General features: G+C 44.2%; 1 protein-coding gene across 3 annotated transcripts in view; it reads right to left on the reverse strand.

The window, feature by feature from the left end:
• Positions 1-286: 286 nt before the first annotated feature.
• LOC147015224 (uncharacterized) overlaps positions 287-20,185 on the reverse strand; it is a 50,765-nt gene continuing 30,866 nt past the window's right edge. For 2 of the 3 annotated variants that reach the window (XM_085849785.1, XM_085849783.1), the window contains 12 exons: positions 19,464-19,610; positions 18,672-18,832; positions 18,369-18,507; positions 14,366-14,468; positions 12,756-12,865; positions 11,561-11,641; positions 10,351-10,443; positions 6,777-6,937; positions 6,470-6,608; positions 6,208-6,280; positions 5,964-6,098; positions 287-845 (listed from right to left, as the gene is read on the reverse strand). In XM_085849785.1, the coding sequence (XP_085705911.1) occupies positions 6,479-6,608; positions 6,777-6,937; positions 10,351-10,443; positions 11,561-11,641; positions 12,756-12,865; positions 14,366-14,468; positions 18,369-18,507; positions 18,672-18,832; positions 19,464-19,610 (1,125 nt within the window). In that variant the 3' untranslated portion in view covers positions 287-845; positions 5,964-6,098; positions 6,208-6,280; positions 6,470-6,478. The remainder of the gene's footprint in view (positions 846-5,963; positions 6,099-6,207; positions 6,281-6,469; positions 6,609-6,776; positions 6,938-10,350; positions 10,444-11,560; positions 11,642-12,755; positions 12,866-14,365; positions 14,469-18,368; positions 18,508-18,671; positions 18,833-19,463; positions 19,611-20,185) is intronic. The other variant, XM_085849784.1, reaches the window with a different exon arrangement.

The raw sequence follows: 20,185 nt of genomic DNA on the forward strand, positions 1-20,185 counted from the left end.
AGTCAGTTAAACAAGATTATGTTTCAGCATATTGAAACAAATTCCTTGGGTTTGACCTCGGGAACTTTCAACCTTTATCAGGCATTTTCAGTGCTTCACAGCCCTCCATCTCCACGACTCTTCCATAATGCATGCTTCATTCCATCAAAATAATGCCATGTGTTCCAGAAACCTTGATGTTGTGCGATATCATGTGATCCCTAAAGTTTTACACCCTTGCAAAATGTTATTCAGCATATTATATGCATTCATTCATAAAAATAAAGCATTCTCATGCCTCACTGGCACTGAGCAAAGGCAGCTGTCTTCAGACAGGGTTTTATTTCATTTAACTTGCCAAACAAGTGGAATGGAAGAAAAGATTATATTTGTTATGCAGTAAAGTAGCACACCATCATCATCATCGTTCCACGTACTTTTCCATGCTTGCATGTGTCAGCCGTAGTTCACCTAATGGCTGCTTTCCAGGTTGCATGATCCCTCGCCCTCTTGTTCGGCCTGAAACTCAATGATCATCTCTCAGCAACACATCCCATGTTTTCATCGGACGGCCTCTCTATAAAACTACCATCACTCGGGACGGCCTCAGCAACACTATATCTATCCATTATAAAACTACCATCAGTATGCGCTGATCCATTATCAAGTATATATTTTAAAATCTGAGTTGTATATGCACACTGAGAGTTGTGTTGATAAGAACGAAATATTTTAAGATAATTTTTACACTTCCACAGGGTCGTTTGAGTCCTTCAAGGTCTTTTGTGTCTTTTGGGTCTTTGAAATCCTCCGTGTCTTCTGGGTCTTCAATCAGGATCTTCAACGGTCAAAGGGTTCTCAGTAGTCTGAAGGATCGAAAGGTACATTCCAATCGTGCGTAATTAATGGACATGTGTGAAGTCAGGGTACAAATGACATTCAAACAGCACGTAATTAATAGGAGACATAAAATCAGACAGCTTCACGGCTGCACGATGTTTTTAGTTTTTTATGCAGTATTCATGTGGATCGGCTGGCTGTGCTTGCTTCACCAAACATCCTTACAGAGATTTATGTTAAACTTTTGCTGTGTTGTCAAGATATACACCAATCATAATACAAACATTTCTTTTGTACAAATATATTTGTAATATTGGTAACATTATATTTATTTGTAATTTGAAATATAAGAAGGTCCAATTGGTCTATACCTCAAAATGGTCAAGGGTCTCAGCTGTCTCATCTTTCTGAAGGCTGCATGGGGTCAAAATGGTGGTCAGGTCGAAGGGGTTTAAAGGGACTTAAGGAGTGGAAAGGTCTTTCGGTGCTCGGGGGTCTAAAGGGTGTAAAAGGTCGAAAGGATGAAGGGATCTCAAGGAGTCGAAAGTGTCGTAAAGGTGAAAGGGGTTGAAAGGGTCTTAAAACTCCTTTCGACCCGTTTTACGCCTTTTACCTTTTTTGACGGTCAAAATGGTCTTCGGGGTCTTGTGGGTTATCAAGGTATTTTGGGTCCTCGGTGACTTTTGTGTCCTCAGGGTTCTTGGGGTATTTTGGGTCTTCACACAGTCGAAAGGGTCAGGTCAGGTCAGGTATGGGAGCATATGCCAGAACAGCGCGTCGCTGCGTCCACTTTCCGCCGGTACTCCAGGGGCCTCCGTCTGGCCATCCCCCGAGCATATGCCAGGCCCATCCCCATCTCCTTGAGATGATGGTCAACCTGCTGCAACCACGAGGAACGTGGTCGGCCCACTGGCCTCCTCCACTCACGAGACTCCCCCGCTGAGAGAATCTGTTGAGCTGGATCAGCGTCAGGAAAACGAGCCACATGTCCATACAGCCACAACTGATGCTCACGGACTATGCAGGTAACAAATCTCATCCGAGTCTCTCTCAGCAACCGCTCGTTGTACACAAAATCCGACCAGCGATAGCCAAGGATTTTCCGAAGAGACCCGGTACCAAAGGAATTAAGTCTCCGTCTCAGATCCTTGGTCAGAGTCCAAGTCGCGCATCCATAGAGCAAGACTGGAAGTACCAAGGACCTGAAGACTCGGACTTTGTTCCTCCCGCACAGGTACTGGCAGCGCCACACCCCATGATCCAGTGAATCCATGACTCCCCAGGCCCGAACCAGACGTCTATTGACCTCTGACTCACAGCCAGCAGAGACATGAATATCACTGCCAAGGTAAGTGAATCTCTCCACAACCTCAACATCCTCACCACAAACAGACACAGACAGGACAGCAGCATCCAAGATGTCACCGAAAGCCTGGAGCTTAGCTTTGACCCAAGAAACCCATAATCCCAGCGGCTCTGACCCCTCATTCAGCACCTCGAGGGCCCCCAAAAGGTTAGCTAAAGTCTCCGCAAAGATGACTGCATCATCTGCAAAATCAAGGTCCGAGATCTTGACATTCCCAAACAATGCACAGCAGCTTGATCTCTCTGACATCCTCCCTAAAATCCAGTCCATACAAGTGCTGAAAAGTGTGGGGGCAAGTACACACCCCTGACGAACTCCAGTAACAACTGGACATAAGTCAGAGATGGTACCACCACACTTCACAGCACTCTCAGTACCAGAGTAGAGTTCAGACATCAGATCGATCAGCTTTGGTGGCACCCCACGAAGACCAAGAATCCTCCAGAGGACATCCCGATTCACTGAATCGAACGCTTTACAGAGATCAACATACGCTGCAAGCAGCCCCTGCCGAAACTCTCATCTGCGTTCGGTGATGACACGAAGAGCAAGGATACGGTCAATCGTTGACCTCTTTGGTGTAAAGCCTGACTGCTCTGGATGCGGGTGCTCAAGCAGATGGTGGCGAACCCCATCAATAAGTATCCGAGCAAAGACCTTGCCCGGCACTGAGAGCAGCGTCACCCCTCGGTAGTTGGTGCAGTCTTGGCGATCACCCTTCCCTTTCCAGAGAGGAACAACAAGGCCCATCTTCCAATCAGTTGGGATGATGCCTGTGTTCCAGGCAGAGCACAAAACTGCATGCTACGACACGAGTGCAGCATTTCCACCAGCCTTGAGAAGTTCAGCATGGATGCCACAGATCCCAGGAGCTTTGCCCCGTTTCAACCGGTTCACCGCAGCCCGTGTTTCCACAAGCGAAGGTGGACCACAGTTGATTTGAGGGTCAGCAACAGGGATTGTAACACCCTTGACGTCCAACTCGACAGCTGGGGGGATCAGCCCGGAACAACCGCTCAAAGTAACCGGCCCAGCGGGCCTTCACTTCAGACTCCTCTGTCAAGAGCCTACCACTCTCTGCTCGAACTGCAGTGCTCCGAGGGATGGGCTTAGATGAACGCAATGCGCGAATTCCCCTGTAAGCGGGACGAGAATTACCTGTCCACAGGTGATGCTCTACCCCCTCACAGATTCCTCGCACATAGGCCTCCTTGTCCACCCTCAGTGCACGTACAGTTTTACGCCTCAGCTCCCTGAACAGCTCAGCTCTGCCATTCGGCCTGGCCCTGCGACTCTGGTCAATGGTATCCAGTGTCCCTTGAGAGACAAAATTCTTCTTTGCCCTGCGGTGAGTTCCAAGACATCCACCGACAACATCAAGGAAGGTGGTCTTGAAGGCGCTCCACAACTCTTCAGGACACACCAAAGCACCCAGAGCCCCCAAGTGTCCACTCAGCATGTTCGCAAACTCCTCAGCAACTCTCTCATCCCTGAGCTTGCCAACATCCAGCCAAGGCTGGGATGGTACCATTCTCCAGGATTTAAGGTGCAGCTTTAGAGTTGCTATAACAAGCCTGTGGTCAGTATTGAGGAACTGAGCACTCCGGTAGACCCTGCAGTTCTGGATCATCCTCCAGCGACCGTCAATGAGGACATGTTCAATCTCCTTTGCCCCACCGCCAGCATTGGAATACCAAGTCCAGCGATGAGCTTGTGGGCGCTGAAACCATGAACCAGCCACCCTAAGTCAATGACTTCTTGCAAAGTCAAGGAACTTAGTGCTATTCTGGTTCATAGTTCCTGACCCATGGGGACCACCACACATCTCATAACCATCCCTATCAGTTCCAGTCGATGCATTGAAATCCCCCAAGACGAGAAGTATATCTCGTCTGAGGCACTGATCAACCACAGACTCGAGTGTGGCGTAGAATGCATCCTTCACGGTGAGATCACTCGCCTCAGTAGGAGCATAAACAGAGACCAGGGAAATGACACCGAAGGAGTGACGAATCCTTAATCTCATAATACGCTCGTTGACTGGTGTTACCTCAATTATCATTGAAGTCAGCTTATTGGACACAGCTACAGCAATCCTTGAGTTTGGTAACCATCAGAGAGACCAGACCAATAGTAGGTGTAACCACCCACCATTATCTCGCCGCAATCTGGTCTCCGAACCTCAGAGAGAGCTGCAATCCCGATGTCCAAACGCTTGAGCTCAGATGATAACAGAGACAGGTGATCATCCTCTCTTAGGGATAGGACATACCAGGCACCCACCCGAAGGGACCGCCTCAGGTTAAGCCAAGGAGACCGCCGTCTGGTGGACGACACCTCAGCAACACTCCGACACACACTCCCGCAATCTGACCCAGGGATGTTACCCCGTGCTTTCCCTCCTATCACAAAGATTGGGGGTCCCGAAGGCTTTGCCCCAATCCCGTCATCCGGTGAGCTGCCCTGTGCGAAGGGAAGCTGCACAGGAGGTACTCCCACGGAGTGGGTTTTCAGATTTTTTTGCGTTTTTGTGTTTTGCGGAATGAAGGGTTTTACGGTGGCCGGAGTGCAAATCCTGCCACCAACCTCCTAATAAAAAAGTAACCCAACTGCAGGAGGACGTCCGCAGACACAGTTGGGCACTAGATATGGATGGCCGTTGGCTCACAAGGAGCTCCTCCGCCCTTCCGCTCCGCACTCCGAAGGGGTCTCAGCAGTCCAAAGGTACAAAACGGACATTCCAATGGTATGTAATTAATAGATTTATATGTGTGAAGTCAGGGTGCAACAGACGTTCAAACAGTACATAATTAATAGACATAGTCACACTGCTTCACCATGGCGGGTACATTCAATTGTACGTCATTAATTAGCGTACATGGAGTCTGCAACTGATGTTCAAACAGCACGTAATTCATCGTGTTTTCATCAAAATCATATGTCTAGTTTCACAGAAGAATTTGCATAAAACTCTTCATGAAACAAAAACATTTCTCCAGCGATTTATTCCCACTCAAGGTTTAATTACAATTCCACAAACTTGTCGTCGTTGTTATGAAACTGCACAAGAATATGTTGTCCAAAACACAACAACCCCAACACCGTGTTGTGGGAATGATGCTTTAGGGTTAATAAAACTGCTTGGTTTCGTTCACTTTTCTCCTTAACATTGTTTGAGAATAAACATCATGTAATTAACTGTGAGGTTAGATATGCATCGCTATAACATGGAGACAGATGTTTGTTTTCCCGGCCCTAATGTTGTGGAAACCCCCAATTATAACCTCTGTGTTTTTATGTTATTTTCATCTGTTCTCATTTCAACACACATACACAAGAGCCTTGCATTCAAGACGGGGGAGAATGTGCAACAAACCTGCATTGTGAAAGCCGGCAATTAGTTTCGGTGCTTCCTCGGGTAAATTCCACGGTCCCTTCGAGCATTGTAACGTGGCAAACAGGCCCAGGAAGTTACTTGTGGCTTTGAACATACCTGGCGGTAGCGGTCATTTTGACCCATCCGCTGAATTTGAACCGGGAAGATTGAATGGGCCGTGGCTTTTACAACTGGACCAATAAATTATATTGTTGCACGGATGCGGTCAGGGATAAAGGGAAACCACGTGGCATAGTTACTTCACTTTTAGATGTTCATCATCAGGCGTACAGTATTTGTGTACGAGGATCATAACGTATCGATGCTCCAGTTCTAATCCTTGAAGTGGATTCCCTTCGTAATCTGTTTACATGAGCATTACTTTCTTTTTTCTTTACTTACATGTGCTTTTGACCTGATGTCTGCACCAGAGAAATCAGAAGCTGAAATGGTGACCAGAAGTGGCGAGTCATGCCCCAAAGCTGCGAGTGGTGACCATAAGCAGTGAGGGGTGACCTGACGGTTCGAGTCCATGACCTATAAGAGTGGAGACAATTCATAAGAAGCTCCATCTGCCAGGCAGCATGATTGAATAATAAGGAAAACGAAGTGTGCCGAAGTGATGCCTCCTCAAGTAATATCTCACCATGTCCAGTTTCATGGGGGTTTTGTCCTCTTTGGTCCTCACTTCGTTATCCTCCAGTCGTGTTCTTGCATCACTTCGTGGGGTTAACAGAAAAGAAACGTCACAAAGGACAAGGTTGGAAAGTTCATGAACAATTATGAGAATACAACATGGTGGAGGTGGGATAGCTCGCTCAATTATCTGATCATCTTACAATGGATAAAAAGCTGAACATGAGGATGTGATCAAGCTTCGTTTGTTTTATTTAAAAGTGGTACCATACCAGAAGATGTTATTTCTTCCTTCTTGTCAATTCTTGTTGAGATGATTGAAGCTGAACTTCTAAATCAGAAACCATCTGCTTGGCTGCCTCAAGTTGTTGCTGCAAATATTGGTCTGAACTTGCCATACCCTGCTGGACACTGCAAGATCCAGGAAAATAACTCCAGGTTAGGGCACAACATACATCAGAAGATACACAACTGCAAGTGTACATCCAAAAGAAGAACCATTTGCACAACAAACTGTGTGGATACCACAAGAGACAAGTGTGAGAGAAGATAGTCAGGACATCATTACCCCCATCGTACCATTCTAGAGACTGAGAGAGCTGTGCACTGTGTGCGTTGCCTTTCTCCAGTTCACACTCCGTCAAACCATGCTGCTTGTGGAGGAGTTGAAGCTTTTCCTCCACGATTGTTCGAGATACTTTTTCCATCTCGAATATAGTCTCGAGGTCCCGTAGCCGCACCTGAAATCAACAAACACCATGAAAGCAATCCACACTCTCAATCTGAAAACATTCACTTCAAATTCACCTTCACTGAATAAGACATTTCTTCTTTGAAACCTTTTCACAAAAAACAACTCTTCCAAAATGTATTTTTACATTCCTTCCGCTTCCTTTTACTCCATCAGGAAAACCTAGTCATTCTTCTTCTTCATTAAAATCTCATCGTTTTCTCTTTGACAATGTTTATTTCCCAAAACCTCCCCCACTCCTGAAAGTTTCGTTCATGAAGCTTCCTCTTCCACTTGCCGCCAAATTTCCCTCCATGCCTTCAACCAAAAACATTTTAACCACAACTTAACCCATGAAGTCTGTCACAGGTTATCCAGTCTGGAAATCGTGAGGTGTCAATTTTGCAGAGGTTGTGGAGGAAATAATTTCTACTTCATGTCCATTAATAGTGTCAAACCACTTCATGTCAGGCCCATCCCCCCATCTGTTTCCCCCTTGTCCCATGCCTTCTAAACTTCCACCTCGTCCTGCGCCCTCTCAATTTCCCCACCCCCCACACACTTCTCCCGCCTCCCAGCAAGCTTTGGCCCTGCCCTTCCCTGCGTCGCCCCCTCCCCAAACCCTCCCACTCCCCACAACCTCCCGGCTTCCCCCTACCCCACACCTTCTCCTTGCTCCTTCACACATCCTGAAGTCCTGTCAGCAGCTCCTCCCGCGTGCCCAACTGTGTGGATCTCAAACATGCGCGGCCTCCACTCCATCTGACAGATCTCTCAATCCAGGCCGCTGCTGATAATTCGGACATCATCTGTTTAACATGATCCTTCCTCTCACAGGACGTCCCTCACTCCTTAAATCGTCCCTCTCTGGCTATTGCCTCCTCTGGTTTGATCGACATGAACCCCATCCTGGTGGTGGAGTTGCACTGCACGTCAGGAACTTCATTTCTCACTCTGTGTCCTGCTTTTTCACTTCCCAAACCCCAGGAGTACCTCTGGCTGTGACCTCCCCTCCGTTCCCACCTCACCATGCTGCTAACAGTGACCCCTCGTTACTCGTTATATACTTTTCGTTCGAAGCCCCTTCTTCTTTAAAAATGTGTAATCCCGACCGTCCCAATCTTATTCTCTCTCTCTCTCTCTCTCTCTCTCTCTCTCTCTCTCTCTCTCTCTCTCTGTCTCTCTCTCTCTCTCTCTCTCTGTCTCTCTCTCTCTCTCTCTCTCTCTGTCTCTCTCTCTCTCTCTCTCTCTCTCTCTCTCTCTCTCTCTCTCTCTCTCTCTCTCTCTCTCTCTCTCTCTCTCTCTCTCTCTCTCTCTCTCTCTCTCTCTCTCTCTCTCTCTCTCTCTCTCTCTCTCTCTCTCTCTCTCTCTCTCTCTCTCTCTCTCTCTCTCTCTCTCTCTCTCTTCCTCATATGTGGTGATTGCAATTATCTGATTGGTTGGGTATTAGTTCCTCTCTTAACAGCCATGGCACTTCTGCAAAGAACTTCTTTGACTCCATGGGACGGACTGAATCTGTAAACTTTCCACACCCGGATTTCTCCCAATTGCAAATATTCCCTTCTGGATTTGGTGATCACCAACTTCCCCATCAATGTATCTTACTCGTAGTCTGTTCCAATTGGTTAATCTGATCTGACCATGTGCTTGTGAAGGTCAGAATCTCTCTGGCCATTCTCGGAGAACAGTATCAGTACCAGCAAGTCTGGCAGTTCACTCAGACAAACTGCCAGGGACTGCAAGCAGCCATCACACTTCAGGACTGCTCTCCTGTATCGACCACCCCTGATATTAATTCAGCCTGGGAATTCTTCCATAGAAGCCTGTTCTCTCTCATACAAAGTCATCGCATCTCATCTTCAGTTATCTTACCTATCTTTCTGCTCTTGGTACTCTGAATCATGTGGTGAGGCAGTTGCCTGAAAACAACTTGCATTCTCCTTCTGGAAGGCATATCCAATTGTCGGCAACCTCAGATCATTCCACAAGAGGTGTGTTTCTTGTATCTGCTCTGAGGAGATCCAGAAAACAATATCTGTCCATTCACAAGAATGAGCTATCAAAGTTGTCTCCCTCTTCTAAAACCTGTTGATGCCTTGTCAAATCTATCTCTGGTGTATGCTCGCCACCCGTCAACAACTTCCCTCACCTCACATGGTCTCTCTCTCTCCCCCCACCATATCGCTCCCCCCCCCCCAGCCACCCACCCGAAAGGACCATGCCGAAAACCCTCTCATTTACTTTCTTTCAACAATCCTCTCAAAGAGGTTCAGTCACTTCAACTCCTGGGTCTCACTCTCAGCCATGATCTCTCTTGGGCAAGCAACAATTCAAAGTTGGCCTCCTCCAAAGCCAGATATCTGAGCTTTCTCAGTCATGCAAAGTCCTTCCTTGGCACACCTGAGCTCCTATCCTCCGACAAGGCTTTCATCTACAGTTTAATGTCGTGGAAATCAAGTCTTTCAAGATCATCAGAATCTCTCAAAACTGTATGGGTCTTTCACTTGAAGGGTGAGTGGTGTCTCTTCTTCCAGCTAATTTCCAGTCATGCACCGTACCTTCTCCGTGCTTTGTCCACCCCCCTCACCCCGCCAGGTATCTCACTTCCACTCATTTGTTCCTCTATTTTCCCCACCTGTGGAACTAACTTCAACACTCTTCAATCTCAATCTTCCCTCCAGGTCTTTAAGACAGCTGTTCACCACCATCTCAAATCATTCCCCATCTCAAACCATGATCTTTTCCACACCCATTAAACCACCTACACCCCTCCCAAAAAGTTGCTTCTTTCTCCATCTTGTCTATCCTTTGCATTCTCCCCTACCCCTTATCGCAAACTACATCTCTTGTTTGTCCGTTTCCATCTATTTTCTCCCTCCCCTGGCTGTTGGCATTTCCACCTTCTGCAGTTCCATTTCTAATGTTGTGTGCTGATCTGTTCTGTGTTCCAGCTCTTCCATGAGCCTCAACTATGTATTTAAAAAACGAGGGTTGAATATATTCCTCGACTCAGAGAGGACGCTTTCACCTCTGTCACATCGTCTTGTTTGAAGTTGATCATAGAATATCAACAATAAACAATTCCATTCCAGACACACCCCATAAACGTAATCTTACCATTGACGAGGACATAACTATTGTAAACTGAAGGACACAACTATTGTGAGATGTTCTGAACCATGAACAGAACTGAGTGTTTCGACTTCATCATGGGGTGTTGGGGAAAGTGATACCCGTGTGTGTATGCATGAAGAATCATTCCAGGCCAGTTCCCAATGACAATGTTGCATTTGTTGTTGTACCAGATTGTTTTGGGCATGACCCCACTTGATGGGAAATGGAAAAACAATCACATGAATGTAAATGTATTATTTAACTCACAAATATAAAGGAAACAACACTGAAACGAGTAAATTAACTCACCCGGACCATATCGGTTTCAATGTTGGATTTCATGTGCGATAAACGCTCGGTTTCCAAGTTCATCTCCAACTCCGTTATCCGAATTCCCGCTTCCTATACAAAACAAGAACAATACAGGAGCACATTAGCCACGTAAGGATTCATCACACCCCAAACATTGATGAAAGGCTTTTCATTGTCACATGATTCTCATTCATCATCAGGGTGATGGACACAACCTTGGATACAATGAATGTAAAATGTATTTTTGTTTTTTAGGTCTAGTCTCAAAGAGGAGCTGAATAGACAATGAACAGCAGGTTAACAAAGTACCAGAGGTATGGAGGGGATGGACATACACATGGAGGAAATGGGGAAGAAAACAAACACGAGTTACAATGGCCCGGAGAGTAATACAATGGGAAACAATCAGCTTGGGTTGAAGAGATCGTGGACGTGCATGGGTGAGACATGAGGTAGTCATGGGTAACATATTTGAAAGTAGAACAGCACTCAGTAGAGAACATTTGTCCACCAAGCTGAACAGTTTACATTTTGTATCCCACTGATAGGCCGGATCTGCTTACCTGAACCAAAATCGAATTGGCTTGTTTTCGTCACCGAACCAACTCATCCACGTTGTTTAGTCCGAATCTGTCTACTTTTTGAAATACCGTTCTTCATATCGTTTTTGGCCCAATCTCTCAATGGTGAAGAATCACCTCAAGATTAAAAAAAAATTCTGGTCTCCGGATACGGATTTTAAGCAAAATCAAATCACTTCTTCCTCATCACACACCCGACCTGTCCACCAAGTTTCGTCCAAATCTGCACATAACTTTTTGCGATGTCATGCTTCTTATAGTTCCGAGCCCCATCTCTCAATGGTGAAGAATCATTTTAAAATTTCAAGTTGCCGGATACAGATCTGGACCTTCACCAAAATCGAATCAATGCATCCTTGTCACACACCCAAACTGCCCACCAAATTTCATCCGAATCCGTCCACAACTTTTTGAGATATCCTGTTCACAGACAGCCAAACAGACAGAGACAGAAAGGGGGTGAAAACATAACCTCCATCGACCTTTGGTGGCGGAGGTAAAAAGGAAGTCGAGAAGATAGGAAAATGGACACAGGGAAATAAGGGAACCATGCCACCTGTGTGTATGTAATAAATAGATGTTCTCTTGTGACAAACACGAAACAAAGTTGATATGTTCATGAGCACCTGAACTGCCTCTTGAAATCGTGAATTATACAATTCACATTCTTTCCTTTTTTCTTCATTGGCAGTTTTCAGCACTTCAACCTGAAAATGAATCAAACGAGCAATATAAGGATTAAAAACATCACTGTGGTGAGGAACCAACAATTTGACACATCGACGACGTAAAACACATCACGACACAAAAATATTTCCCCAGCAATCAATTCCCACTCAAGGTTTAATTTCATTCTTCAAACTAGTTGTGGATGTTGTTATTAAACTGGACAAGAATATATTGTTTAACATTCACAACAAAACACAACTCCAATGCTGGATTTTCAATCCCACGTATTTTGCGGACTCCATAAATCGTGTTTCCAAATATCGTGAGTGTTGTCATGCTGAAGTGATGCAGTGCCCCCTTTAGGTCCGAGTAAGAATGTTAAATTTTATCAGCGTTCCAGCAATAACTTTGATTCCAATCCAATGCGTTGGGACCACACTCTGTGCAGAGCGTTGGTGCTGCCCCAGCATTCTCCTGGGCGATTGGGCACAATTCTGGATGGGTCGCCACTCCGACACAGCATACCAGCAGGCTGTCACTAATTTTGCCGACCTCGGAAGGATGACAGGCATAGTCAACCCCACCTGGTGTTAATTCAACAGCAGAATGGGATCTGAACTCAGGACCCTCAGATCCCAAGAATAACTTGTAAACTCTTCGAAAAAGACACTGAAACCTTAATCATCCATCAACAAATGCTGACGGATGAATCTGACAGCTTCACACCCTTTTGATGGCCGATTTAAACATTGATCCATCTCTCTCCATGCAAAACAACAGAGATGGTTTAAAGAGGGTCCAGATTCAAACCCAGGGTCAACAGCTCAAAAGTGAGTGTGCAAACTGTGCATATCTGCAGAATCCAAGATATCTTGCCACACCGGGCTGCCTCATTAACATGACGTCCTGTTGCTGATCGATAAATCTCCCTTACGCTTCCCTTTCCAATATCATGATGCGTTCCCATCTCCCCCCTTTTACAAATATTTTACACCATGGCTGGATATAAACTTCACAAAGATGAGAGAAGAGTCTATTGTATGTCTGCACAAGCTTTGAAATGAAAGGTTCATCAATCCAGCATGATCAAACCCACTTGAAAACCTTCCAGCTCTAATAGTATTACTCGCCTCTTTCAGGCTCAGTACCCACCTGCCTTGAAGAATCTTCGAGATAGATCCGAAGATCAGACAGGGTCTGGTCGAAGCAGTCTCGGAGTTTTGTGCTGTCTTCAAGTAAATTCTCATCTCCAACTTTGTAACCTTTTTAGAATGAAAAAGACAAAAGTTTGTTTCGAGTGATGCGGGATATTCAGATCATGGAAGGTTTCCACAATGTACCGTATCAATATTTATTTAGTGAGAGACCACGGAGTGATTGTGAGATTAGGATTGGTATTTATATTTTGATGGACCTGTGTGTGATAGAAGTACACAATTGTTGGACTGGTGATCAATATTTAAGATTATACGGTTGGAACACTGATAAATCAAGTCTCCACAAGACGCTGATTTCACAAACTACATTTATCTACCATATTGGAGAAACCATTCTGGTGAGGTCTGAAAAATATAACCAGAAACACTTCCAATTCTCCTCAAGAACCAAACAAAGGCTGGGAAATTTAAACATTTAAATGTCGTTCGTATCGCCTTTTAGAAGATGAGGGAGTTTTCAAGAAATTTCGATGCACGTGCGCGTTCAGGGCAGGGACATAAACCCGTACACGAACACACACTTTGTACTGCCTTCCTGTATTTACACGAATAATCAAAATAACTTATTCTCTTTAATGCCCACAACATCTCAGAAATACCACTCTGGAGGGCATGAAAATGCACTTAAGTGACACCAGCCTGGAAAACCACTTGAAACGACTAACTGGAGAGATCACATTACCCCTCGCAGTATTCAACGCAGTGTGTATCATTTAAATAAAATAATGATTTTAAAGATCGTTAAATATTTTTTCCGGAAATTTTGCTCGATGGAAGCAGTCTTATACGCCACCTTATTTAACATGTCAAAGAACTGCACCACTGGAGGTTCTTGGGAGTGATAAGAAGGCGATTTGTCTTCCACAGTGTTCATGTATATAATTCAATTTAAATAAAATAAAGATTTAAAAAGTCGTACAACGGATGCGTGACTGTCGTTGACGCAGTGTCTTATTGCACCACCATGTCTAACGCGTCACATCAGTTCTTCGTGCCAGTTGTGTGTAACCTCCTCTATGACGTCCTTAAAAAAGTAAGTTTTCGGTTTGGAATGATTTTTAATTTTGTTTCACTGCCAGGCAGACAGATAGAGTAGAAAAACAAAATCTCACCTCTCGGCGAATGTGCAATCAGCATGAATTCAGAGCCAAAGTACTGTTCATTAAAAGGCATGTTTGTTTTATGATTCATGTTCAAAATATAACATTTAATTTAAATCAAGTTGTTCCTCAATCATAAACTGACATTTGGGGACAGACAGACGAACGAACGGACATGAACGAATTGCTTAACCCCACTTTGTGCTTCACGTACGTGGGGTAATAATTCCAAAATAATTGTGATGTTGAACATCATTCCTGCCCTTATAATGAACAGTCGAGTCATATTCAATACAATTTGACCATTAATGAAATATTATCCTCCCAATTTGAGAGAAACAAGAAAATTTGCTTCCTGCTTTATGGACAATAACTTTCAGCACAATTCCAAAGAATCTAAAGATAATGTTACTGCCCCTTTGAGCATTACAGACGATGAACTGACCGGTATTGTTATTGTGGAGAGGAAGATGTGAAGACAGCAAGATAAACAATTCCTTCATGAACTCCTCATGTGTAGTTTCCAGACACTTCTGTTGTTCTTTAACCTGAAGCACAATATGCAACAACTGTAATCACATCCTGCATTAAAAAAAACACAACAACTAATTTTGAAGGTGAACACAGCTCAACGAATATTCCAACCATGCTCAAATCACAGGACAAGAGGGTAACAACACAAATAAACATATCCATCAGAGATGGGGAATCCCCGCCATTGAAAAAGGTCATACATATTCCAGATAATGAGGGAGGTGAATTTGAAACAAGACACCATTTGTATATTGCGATAATGTCGTTTTTTTTCAACATGGCTGCCTGGCAGACATATTGGATGTCCGAGCGGGTCGAAATCATGTTGGAAAAGTTCCCAGGGGTGAGGAACGTAGTGACCAAAAATAATTGAAATGAGATAAGCGGTTTTCCATTTATTACAAAAAACATTTTTTTCAAGATGGCCGCCCCATTCGCCCTTGGATCTGGCCACGCCCAAAATCAATAGGGTTGTTCCTTTTCAGGTCGTACATGTATGACCCAAATTTCAAATCGATATGGTGAACAGTTTATGAGCTATCGCACTCACAGCTATAAATGTTGACGCCCAGCCAGACGGACGGACGGACGGACGACCCGGGTCGCGGCGGGGAATAAAAACAAACAACCTACGATCAATGGATGAGGTGTGTGTGTGTGTGTGTGTGTGTGTGTGTGTGTGTGTGTGTGTGTGTGTGTGTGTGTGTGTGTGTGTGTGTGTGTGTGTGTGTGTGTGTGTGTGTTTGTGTGTGTCCGTCTGAGGCATACTTTTGTTGATTAATTACTGGTCTTTTCATTTACTGCACACAATTGAAATGTACCTTTCGACCCTTTGGACTGCTGAGACCCCTTCAAATACTGAAGACCCTTTTGAAGCCCCAAGACCCTTAAAAAGACCCAAAAGACTCCAAGGATCCAAAAGACCGAGATGACCCAAAAGACCCCAAAACACCCCGAGGGCCTAAAAGTCCCAAAAAGTCACCGAGGACCCAAAAGAACCAGATGACCCAAAAGACCCCAAGGACCCAAAACACCAAAATGAACCAAAAGACCCAAAGGACCACAAACTCCATGAGGATCCAAAAATCCCAACAAAGTTCCCGAGGACCCAAATGAACCTAAATACCCCAAAACCCCCAAAAGACCCCGAGGACCGAAAGGTCCAAAAAAACTCACCAATAATCCAAAACTCCTCAAGAACCCAAAAGTCCCAAAAAGTCACTGAGGGCCTAAAATTCCCCAAGGACCGAAAAGTCCTAAAATTTCCCAAAAAGTACTGAAGAACCAAAAGTTCCCGAGGACCCAAAAGTCCAAAAAGTCCCTGAGGACTCACAAAATCCCAAAAGTCCCCGATGACCCAAAAGTCCCAGAGGACTCAAAAGATGCCGAAGACTGTAGATTCTATAGACCCATTAAGATACGACTATACCACAAAAGATCCGTAAGAATTCTCATGTTTTAAATGCAGATAAAGGTAGATTTTAAGGCAGATAAAGCAGCTTCATACATCCAACAACCATGGCATGGCATTCTAATTACAACATGTTGTTACCGTTGTGGGGGTAGATGGAGGAATTTAAGAAGAAAGAGAGGATCGTATGGAGTTGTTTGGTCCGTGGACGTGTCGGAGACATCTCGATGTAATTAGGTCGAGAGTCTGTGAGTTTAAGTGTTGCATGTCACCACACAGTGGGGGGGGGGAGAGGGGGGTGGTACGGTTTTAATTAGATAGGGATTAAGGTCAAGTTCCCCCATTATGTGAATATGTAGTGTGTATGTTTCTGAGGAGGGAAGGAGAGCATGCCTCGTGGCCTGATCACAGGGCCTCAGAAATCGTGTCATCGTGTGGGCAATCGTTGTAAACAGACCGGGTGCAAAAGAGGAACGTTCGGCAGATTCGCTTGTAAATAGAAGCTGCACGGGGTCTCTCAGCCCTGATGTTGATTACCATCACGAATTACCTGACGTACGGCTTGGCGCCATATTTTGGGCGCGTCTACATGTGCAGGATGAAGCGCCTCGATTCCAAGTTCCACAAAAGACCATCCCTGGGCCAAGCTAAGTGCCGGAATAAAGGAAGGATTTTCTTTCATTTTGTTTCCCCTTGTCTGCATTTAAGTCTGCGTGTAGAGGCACCTCAATTTTCGGTTAAATTTATCTCATGATTATTATTATTTCTGAATTATTGTCCTTTGTAAATATTTGCCTATTTTCATCAAATCCCGTGTTTATTTTAAGATGATGTGTCCATGTAGTTGTCGTGGGGTTTGAGTATGAACCCCTTTGTGCATCCATCTGTTCCTCCATCAATCCGCCATTGTGCCCTGCCCCTTCCGCACACGTTGTAGTCTCTGAGGATCAATGTGTCCGCCTCCGAAGGGAAACCACTCGGCCATCCGGGCTGGCGGTGTTAACCACCCGTCACCACAAATTGGGTCGGGGGGATTAACCTAACCGCGCAGCACCACGATAATATATCACAAAAGTAAAGATAATATTGCAAGAAAGCATATATTCATTAACACATAATATTTACAACAATAACAAGATAAAGAGCAATCATAGATTGCAGACCCTCGCCAGGGCTTCTTTTGAGTGGTGTATTTTGTGTGGCATTTGTGTACTTGTGTTACGAGATTAATAAGAGACATAATTAGAACTGCGATTTATAACTGCTGGCAGTGATGACCGGGTACCAAGACGACCCACTTTGACGCAACCCCGCTTTGATTGGACACCTGACCCTGAACCATTATTTTTACATTATTATTCAATTGAATTTAGAATGGGATTAAAATAAATTCAATTCAAATCAAATGGAAGACCAAATTGGTGCAGTCCTGCATTGGAGTCATCAGAAGGCGTCCAAACAAGCAAAATGCAAAGATGAAGTCATCAGGAGGAACGTGGATAGGATTCACATTTCAGCTGCGACTCCTCCAGCCTGAAACCCATCCAGGAATAGCCAAGTGAGCCGATCAAGTTTGAATATAAAACATGTATTCCCCATCACTTCGAGATGATAATTGTGAAGTTTCACATTGCTTGATGAAGCGGTTCCAGAGAAAACGTCATTTCATAATTTTTTTCTCCCTTCCAATATAGTTGCCAAACCACGTGACCTATCAATTATTCCTGAACAAACTTGGACACCCAAACTTGGGGGACATTTGTGTGAAGCTTCCGTTCAATCTGTCCAGCCATTCTGGAGAAGAATATTTTTAAAGGTTTTCCGATAAATCCAACATGGCTGCCACACCACGTGACCTACGACGTTGTAATTATCATGAAAACATTCTCCATGAGTAGTCTCGCCTCTGATGACAATTTTGTCTCAATCCGACAAGATGTTGCGGAGAAAAACACAAGTTCTGTGCAGACAATCAATCAAACAAACAAACAAACAAATGGACATAAATGAAATTCTCTCTCCATTGGCGAGGGTCATAAGAATTGCAGTGTTATCTCGCAATAATAATAACAAACAAACAAATAATCCCCACGTTGGCCCCAAGCACATCTGGGCCTCGTGAAAGACAAGGTAATGTTCAAGCAGTACAGCAGGAGGGGACGCAACAAGACTGTGAAAAACTCATAAAAATTTGGTCCATCGGACTAAGGAGACCACAGGTGGTTAAAGGCTTCTTGTTGCTTTCAAATAGAATTATGACTTTTACAAGAACTATGATGATGAAAGAAACCAGTCCTGTTTGTATGTCACTGTATACGTAGGTAGTCTCGTACGAAGAATAATTATTGTAAGATTCTTCAAAGATAACAACAGCCATTGTGGTGAGCTCTTCAAGAGAGTTCAAAATGGCAAAGACAGAGTTGAAAACTCGATCAAAACTCAAACAATGATCGAATAAGGTGTGATGACATTATTAATGACGTGAACGAATCATTGCAATTACCAGTTTCAATGAAGCTTCACTTCCACACAATTCTTCCTTGGAAGAATGAAGTTGTGCTTCCAACTGAGAAACTCTATCTTGAGCTTCGATGAACTGCTCTTGGAGACGTTTCTCCAAATTCTCCATCTGTTCCTGTGCACTGCAAGATCCAGCACGTGTCTCCGCATGAGGGAACAATGTATATCACAAGATACATAATGGTAACTGAACAAGCAAAATAAAGATCTTTTCCACAACAAACCACAGAAAGCAATTGAAGAAATGGAGAGAAGAGTTAAAATGGGCCTGGTGATGCGTACGTACCTTCTCAGAGACCGTGAAAGCTGATCACTTCGTGCTTTCTCCTCATTTAATGCACTCTGTATAAGGGCATGTTCCTTTACCAGGGATTTATTTTGTCCCTCTGCGATGAAGCGTGATGATTTTTCAAACTTCAACCGCAAATCAAGATTTTTTAGGCCAACCTGCCATCAACACACACAATTAGGGTCATCCCCACACTCAAACTGGAAAAGTACTGTTATAGCCGGGGGGTTGGGGCTCGACATGAGGGAAAACACTCAAGTTTCTCCCGAATACCTGGTCCTGAGGCCACCGACCAAGCAAAGTCTATGGCGCGCTATCGCAAATCCCCACGATTCTCATCAAAAGCAAAGTTGAAAGATGGCAAAAGGTTCCACCAATAATGAGCCATATCAGCCTTTGAATGAATTTTTTTTCCCCTTGGGACCTAAATCCCTACCCCTTAAGGTCTGAACCAGGGGTCAAATCCAAAAACTCGTGACACACTTAATACGTCCCCTAATGTTGAATGCATATTCAGTTTCAGTTTAAAATGTGCCAGTAATTGCATTGTTGGGGATTTGACCCTTTTTGTCCCACCCCTGGGGCAGGGCGAAAATGACACTGCTGTCACAGCTTCTTGCCATGTGGTGATCATAACGACCAAGTTTTGTGAATTTCTGCACAACCGTTTCAGAGGAGATAGCGTGACGGACAGACAGATAGAGACAGACAGACGGAGCAGATTACAATATCCCTTCATTTTAATTTTTTTCAAAAATCATGTGGAAAATAAAGAAAAAGGTGTTTTACCTCAAACTTCCTCAGAATTGTACTTTGCAGGTCTGCGTTCTCCTCAAACTGATCAGCCTCATGACGTATGAACTCGGAAAGGAGTGAGTCTTTTTCTTTAAGCTTGTAGAGTTCAAGTGGGAGTTCCTCAATGGTCTTCTCTTGTGGCTGTCACGGTATTAATGAAATCATCGGTTATCAACACCTTCAGGAACAAAGTGTTTTCTGCATGTTAAATCCAATAAACAGGAAAGTTAAATTGAAGATTCAAGCAAAACATCACAACTTGGTCCTCAAAATGTGATCCAAAAATAAGATGGTGTATATTTTGAGCACTTGGACTCCATTCCACCTTCTGAAGCCCACAATCAGAGATTAAACTAACAGTTTATATGTTTTGCTTTCATGTCCCCTCAATGAGAGTTTTCAACCAAATCACCCAACCAATAAATATCTCTTCTATGATTCGTCCATCACATGTAATGGGTCACGTGAGCTGAAGGAGAGAGAAGAGGTTGCTTTGGCATGCATGTTGCAACCACATTGTTGAATAATTTAGACCTGAGCCACAATTAATATGTGGTCATTTAGTGTAAGAATTCAGAAGTTCATTTGTTCTTTTTTTGAAGCATTCCAATGGATGTGGTTTCACATTGTATGTGGTTAAACTCTGTGCCAAAAAGCCAAAACTGATTCCACAGAGGTCTCCACATTCAGCTCTGTCAAACTCATACTGAACAAAG

This window comes from Eptatretus burgeri, chromosome 12 (assembly GCF_056783735.1).
Source record: "Eptatretus burgeri isolate ZD-2024b chromosome 12, Ebu_testis_v1, whole genome shotgun sequence".
Taxonomy (NCBI): Eukaryota; Metazoa; Chordata; class Myxini; order Myxiniformes; family Myxinidae; genus Eptatretus; species Eptatretus burgeri.